This window comes from Saccostrea cucullata, unplaced genomic scaffold (genome assembly GCF_032062105.1).
Source record: "Saccostrea cucullata isolate Sc308-1 unplaced genomic scaffold, CSIRO_AGI_Scuc_v1 ctg20903, whole genome shotgun sequence".
Taxonomy (NCBI): Eukaryota; Metazoa; Mollusca; class Bivalvia; order Ostreida; family Ostreidae; genus Saccostrea; species Saccostrea cuccullata.
This window is the reverse complement of record NW_026936851.1, coordinates 1-7263: the sequence shown is the minus strand read 5'-3', so window position 1 is coordinate 7263 and position 7263 is coordinate 1. Positions and strand designations below refer to the sequence as shown.

Genomic DNA, 7263 nt, shown 5'->3' with positions numbered 1-7263 from the left:
AAGAAAACTAGACAGACATCCATGCTTCATCTGCAAAGAATTAGGGCATTGGGCCCCAGATTGCCCCAAAAAAGATTTGTGTTACAAGTGCGGGAAATTTGGCCATTGGGCTAATCAGTGTACAGAGGATGAGGAGGATCAACAATTTGTCAAAGAAATACAAAAACTGGAGAAAAAGCCTCAAGAACCCAAGATCTCAGGGACCCACCAGACCAAACCTTTAGTGAAAGAAGGAGACAAAAAAAAAGAGAAAAAGGAAGACAACAGAGAGATTCCAGGCCCTAGCACTACTCAAAAGAGAAAACTATCCCTGATGACCGAAAAGGCCCAGAAGAAGAAAAAGTAAATGAATGTATTTTTTTTTTACCTGAATAAAATTGCTGTGTTCTTTGTTTTGTCTTGTTATTTGTTATTGTTTTGAGGAAAATCCAGTTTAAACCGGCTGGCTGGCTAGGCTGAGCTTTTGACTGTGAATGAATGCGTGACGTCATAATCAAATTGTTGAGTCGCTGCCAAAATCGTAGTAGCAGCGTTATGAATCGTAGTAGCAGCGTAGTGTAAAATGTAAACACAGTGTAAACACCCCCGTATTTAGGGGGCTATATGTAATGAATTGATCCGGCTATCCCCTCCAGGGGCTGCACTCTGTTGATCCACCTATCCCCCAGGGGCTGCACTCTGTTGACCCACCTATCCCCCACAGGGGCTGCACTCCGTTGACCCACCAATCCCCCCCAGCCCCCAACGAGCACGCAGGTGACCCACCCATCTAGACGGCTTATACTACTTACCTATGTTAACAAAACTGAATTAAAATAATTGCAATTATGGAGATTTTGACATATTTTTAATGTTTAAAATATTAAGTAATTGAAGATCATGCGTTTTTGATAGGTATTGATTTCATGAACATGTATGTTATTTTTATGAATAAAAATTTTTATTATGGAATGAATAATACAAATGTATAATTTTTATTATAGAATATCAATTTATCAAGACAGTCTTCATCCCCAGAATCCTCATCCTCTTCAGATTTGGGAAGGGGAGGGGAAGAGGCAGAGGGCGTGGGAGAGGAAGAGGCAGAGGGCGTGGGAGAGGAAGAGGCAGAGGGCGTGGGAGAGGAAGACGCCCGAGGGGAGTTAGGACAAGAGGTGGGCGAGGTGGAAGAGGAGTAGGTGCCCGCAGAAGAATCGCCGAAGAAACTGTTGCTGAAAGACTTGCAGCTGAAAGGGAGCAGCGAGATGCTCATCTTAGGGTAAAATTGTACAAGTTAATTAGTCAAAATAACCTTCATTCATGCATATACAAGGTATATATACAACTCATTTATGGCCTGTTAATTCACATATTCATGTATATATGAATTATTTATTATAAAAGTATAATCATTCTAGGAAACCATATCTAATCTTGAGGAGGATAACGAGGAACCTTGTTCAAGCTATATGTAACAGGGACCCAACATTTGTCGTTGACATTTTGAATGAGGCTTCCCAAAATGAAAGGAGGCAAGGGTACCACCCACAACCGTCAGATGGCATACCAAGCTGGTGTACCTGCAACCACTGCAGAGAGATGCCATCCGAAATTGAAAAACTCTGTTGTGGACAGACTCCATTAAACTGCTACTCAATTGTATCAGTAAGAAATTCAATTTACTGATATACAAATGAAAAAAAAAAGTTAAAATTTTACAAATTTAAATGTATATAATAACATTCAATATTAATTATACACTGAATTGACGTTATTTCACGATCATGACAATGAGCACACGGCAGTATGACCGGTCAGCAGGGGATGCTCATTCCTCCATGGCACCTGATCCCAGCTCTGATGTTTTGGAGGTCCATGTTTGCTCTGCTTTTGTTTTGTATTGTTCTATGGACTTTGAGATTGAATGTTGTTCGTTATCTCCATATCCTTCTTTATTCATTATTAATTATATTTTTAGGATTTCCAAAGGGTTGTCCTTGATGACCTTGTACTGGTTGTTGCCCGACGTTACCGTGAAGACATTTTTGCAGCTGCCCCTGATGCAGATATCAACAGAGGGAACAGACATGCAGCCTACCGCCAATTTATCCTCTGGCATCATGGTCATCTAGGTGCAAGAAATAGAAGGGTGATTTCCAGTTGTTGTGTATGGTGAATAAGGGACAAGTTCCCAGATGCGTTTGGACAATATAGGGGCTTCATTGGAGGACGACTTGGATAAAGTGAGTTAACAACATTTTCCTAGCTACATGTAAACAGTTTAAAATGACTCAACAAAATTTTATATTCTAAAGTGTTTTATTTTAGATGGAGATATGATTGTTCAAGACATGTCAATTGTCTCTTTCTTGTTGTAGAAACCTTGACTTCTGCTCGACAACAAGCTGTTCAGTGGGAGGGGGTGGATTGGAGCCAGATGAGATGACAATCTTCTTGGATCATCTACCTCCAGCACCACGGGTTGGTTCATCCCTACTTCATCTGTCACTCTTGACAATAGAGTCTTCTCCTGCAAAGACGGGATATACGGAAAATTTTTCTTCTCTTTCACAGGATGAACTGCCCATCTTCCACTTTTTTGTTGTAGCTCCTCTGATATCTGAAAGGAAAATATTTTGTTCATTATGTATTATTGTTCATATTATTTTGTCTCACTGTTGAAGTCAACAATAAATATTGGCCAGTGTTCATATATTGCTTACTGTGTTACTCCATCTTTCTTGACAAGAACGTTTCTGTTTATATGGTGGTTATGGTCCAAGGCCGCAAGTCGATTCCTGCACCTATATGTAGGTGGGTTGTAGGAGTGACGCTTGGATGCATACGCATTCACTACGTTCTGGAAATTTTCAAGTTCTGCTGTGCTCCTAAAAAGCAAGAATGTATAAATGATATATCAGACATACTGTAGTTCTTTAGCAATGTAATAAAAGAATCTAAATTTATTGATTCTGATATAAAACTGACCTGCAGTTAAGATAGTAAGGCACATTGCTCTGGAGACGTTTGTCTAACACAATTTCCCGAAGAGCCACATGTGCTGGAGAATCCTTTTCTAACCACGCTTTTGTTCTCTCTTCAGTCAGTGGTCCATGGTTGCATTCATTAATGTCACTATAGGGTAAAACCCATGTGTGAACATTAACTGTGTGATGGAGGATTCCTATCCAATTCCCCTTGAAAAGTAAAATTCGTTTTAGACCAATTTATATAATCACATGCAGCACTTTTGCAAAGTTTACATATATTTTTTGGTATATGGAAACTTACAACAAACTCCTCCTTTGTGTTTGAGATGCTAGCTGTGTACCAGTAATGGTTGACAACATCTTTTGTCCATGACAGGATAGCTTTTTGGGATTTCTGCTGACCTGCCTAGAAGATATGAATAAACACACTGCACAAAAATATATATATAATAAAAAGATTATGCAACTATAGTTTGTTGAGCGAAGATTAAATATTTATATATAAATAACACTGCATGTATACAACTATGCGGAACTGAAGGTTACCTTGATGATTTTCTTGCCTAAGTTTTTGTCCCGTGCCATATATCAAAAGAATGTCTTATGTCTGGGAAGTCTTTTTCTGCAAAATTAACATATAAGAACCATTTTTAAAAATTTACATGTATGTATGTACATGTATGCCTTTTTTAACAGAGGATTTACTTATTATATAGTCATATATATTGGTTGTTTTGTTTGAACTTACTCCTTACTGAAGCAACTTGTACATGAGCATCTGTAACAACTTCAACAATATGAAGTCCCTTGTCCAGAAGATATCGCAAGCCCTGAACAAAGCAATCTTTCTCCAGATTTGTGCTTTTTTTCTCTGTCACTCGCTTGTCCATAGTGATTATATGCAGAATGGTTTTGGTGTCATACTCCATGAATGTATAAGAACAGTACTGAGCAGTGTGACCAGGGCTATCCATTCTGCCATCTCCTTTAATTAAAAAAAATAAACACGAATGAAAAAAAGAAAAAATATTCTTATGTTAAAATTAAGACAATAATGCTACACGTTTTAGCATTTTTTCATAAAGTTTTTTCCCATAAAGTCTGTTTTGAAATTTAAAAGATATCTACCAAGTATTGTAAGATCTCTTCCTTGAAACTGGTTAAACACAGTTTCCTGGTGTTCTGTCCAAAAGTCATCCACTGCTGGAATCAAGTATGTTCTCTGCATTTTATAAAATGAGTTTTTGCTCACAATAGGTAGTTGCATGAATTTAGCCATCATTGACACTTTCTGAAAATTGCTTCCAGAGAGAAGTATGGAAGAGGAGAGTGTCAAATCCCCTAAATGCATTCCTCTGTTTAGGACAGGCTGTGAGCACCATTGCTGAGATTGATGTCCATCAGAACAATTCTATAAATAAACCATATGATAATTTATTAATCTGTTTCCAATTCATAGTACCTTGGTATTTTATTAAAACATGAGATTACAAGGCAGTTTTCGTACGTACCCATTTGAAATAGAGTGCCATCTAACAACAGTTTTCTCCAAATGCACTGATTTTTGGCATCCTTTAAGCTGACAATCTGGTAGGACACGTAATTCAGCTAATGTGTGAAGCTGTGAAAGATAAACAAGGAAAGGGCGCTCTTCCTTACAGCCCTCAATCTCTTCTGGAGTTAAAATTTAGGCAAACCCGGCGAAGATCATCATTTGATTCCTCATCACAGCTATCCTAATTTTCAGAGTCCTCAACCATGGCTTCAGTCTGAGTGTCCTCTCTTATGACAGGGATTAAATTTTATTAATAATTCTAATGTTAGTCAGTAGATTTAAAATATTGAAATATGAAAATAAATTAAATAATTTACTGGCATAGCCGCAAGGTGTCCGTGCAAAACATACCTCATGGTCATTATGAAACTAGGCTCATAATCTTCATCTGATGAATCCTCTGAGTCCTCGTTGGTGTAGTTTTCTGATAAGCAGATTGAGAGACTGCAAAACAAAATTTCTGTAAGATCAACATGGATTATGATAATTATTCTGATATAATAGATACAATGACATAAATCAGTAATAACAAATATTATTTAAAAGTATTCTGATGGCATGCATATCAAACCTTATAACTTAATAATGGAAATAATTTTTATATTATACCTATGATTTAAATAATTGTACTTACTCTAAAGGATTCAAGAAACTGCTTGGAGCTGTTGTTTTCTTATCAGTTTTTACAAACTGTTCTACACAGATAAATCTGAATTTCTTAAAGTAGAAACATAATATTAAATATATCTTTCAAGAATGGTGATATAAGGTCTAGATACTACTCAAATTTTAAAGAATATTTTATTCTAATTGCCAATCTTGTTAATTTACCTGCCCCCCTTGTCTTGATCTGAAGATATTTCAGACACATCTGAAAATTTGGGTGGGAGAATGGTCGCTGTTGGTCCCGGTGTTGATGTCACTGCACTTAATGCAGTTTTAACCTTCTTGGGAGAATTTTCAAACGTCAAGGTTTCATTCCTATATAGACATTTATGTTCATATTGGTTCATTATTCTTAATTAATTTCAATGTAGTGTCAGCAATTTTATCTAAAATACTTTATATAGCATCATATTTATTATTGCACAAACAAAATTAGTAAAGCAGCAGGTTTATCTTTTGTTAATCCCTATAGCATTTGCTAAACAAAGAAAGCGTACCCCCTGGGGGCCCCATCAACTTTCCCAGTTTGTTTACATACTGTTTACATTTGTTAATCGGCTTAATCCCCATTTTCTCTCTAAAATATTGCAGTTTTAGATAAAAATAAAAGACTCATTTCTACTTCTAAATACCTATACTGAAGTCAAGATTTATTAAGCAGTTTTTGTGGAAATAAACATTATATTACTTACCGATCAAGAAGGTACTCTGCTACATCGGCATGAGTTTTAAGCTGCAGCGTCTCTTTTAATTCCATCCAACGATCATATTGACCACCTCCCAGCAGGCACGCAACGTTGTTTCAACGTTGAAAGGAGGTGGAATATAGATTGCAACGTTGATCAACTATATTTCAACGTTGTTTCAACGTTGAGGTTTCAACGTTGAATCCTCAACCTTTTTTCAACGTTGAAACAACGTTGAAGCTGCAACATATTTTCAACGTTGAACGTTCGTCGATATTTCAACGTTGAAACAACGTTGAAGCTGCAACATATTTTCAACGTTGAATGTTCGTCGATATTTCAACGTTGAAACAACGTCGAAGCTGCAACATATTCTCAATGTTTGATGTTCTTTGATATTTCAACGTTGAAACAACGTTGAAGCTGCAACATATTTTCAACGTTGATTGCTCGCCGATATTTAACGTTGAAACAACGTTGAAGCTACAACAAATTCTCAACGTTTGAAGTTTATTGATATTTCAATGTTAAAACAACGTTGAAGATTCAACACGTTTTCAACGTTGAGTATTTTCTGATATTATAGAATTGAAACAAGGTTTATAATGCAAAGTTGATTGTTTGTTGATTTCAACGTTGAAACAACGTGGAAGATCTAATATATTTTCAACTTTAGGAAAGTTAGGAAAAAAATGCGCAATGAGTATCGAGCATTTTAGTTTTTAAGGTCAAAATACAAAGGTGTCTTTAACTCTTAATTTATGCGATTTTTCGCAAGATACACACAGTTGTATGCATTGTTAGAAAATATTATATATATATATAATTATACATAATATGAAATGAAACACATGCATTATGAATTGATTTACTCAAAAGAGTTGTGCAAGTTCAGCTAGTATCTTTGTTAAATTTAATAAATAGATGAATGCATTTTTTTTTACATATTTATAAAATATGTTAGATATAAGCTTTTAATAAATAAATGACATCTTTATCCAACATCTCACTTTAATTCCATGTTACTTTAGAATTAATAAAAATAATTATTTATTCCAAATTAATGTTCCTAAAATTAGACTCATATAGATCCGTGCCGTATACTCTTGCGCAAAATGTTATACAGATCGAGCGAATCTAAGAAGTCTTATTCTATCAGATTGTGCTTTTGTTGTGTGTATTAATTCTATAATCTTTTTTTCATAAAACATATTTAAAAGAATAATTCAAATAAACACATAACAATTTTCACACTGACAATTAACCCCGGTCAAATAGCATTACTTAAGATCCACTCCCCCAAAACCTTCGAGATATCAGATAAGGAGTGCCTCTCCTTAGTTGGTCAGTTTCAGTGTCAGGATAACCTTGTTATGCAATTTTCTTG

General features: G+C 35.7%; 1 protein-coding gene, 1 long non-coding RNA gene and 1 pseudogene across 2 annotated transcripts; 1 reads left to right on the top strand and 2 right to left on the bottom strand.

Annotated features, from left to right (window-relative positions):
• Window positions 1–1127: 1127 nt before the first annotated feature.
• Window positions 1128–2305, top strand: LOC134246722 (P2X purinoceptor 7-like). The gene is made up of 3 exons (XM_062729078.1): window positions 1128–1258; window positions 1398–1644; window positions 1958–2305. Exons 1-3 carry the CDS (start codon window positions 1245–1247, stop codon window positions 2153–2155), a joined length of 459 nt encoding a protein of 152 aa, XP_062585062.1. The 5' UTR covers window positions 1128–1244; the 3' UTR covers window positions 2156–2305.
• LOC134246721 (uncharacterized) lies at window positions 2200–4378 on the bottom strand (annotated as a pseudogene).
• A 290-nt stretch (window positions 4379–4668) lies between these two features.
• On the bottom strand, window positions 4669–5224 carry LOC134246723 (uncharacterized). The gene is made up of 3 exons (XR_009987692.1): window positions 5159–5224; window positions 4876–4968; window positions 4669–4751 (listed from the first exon to the last, which is right to left on the bottom strand). It is a non-coding gene; the product is annotated as an uncharacterized LOC134246723 (long non-coding RNA).
• Window positions 5225–7263: the final 2039 nt, after the last annotated feature.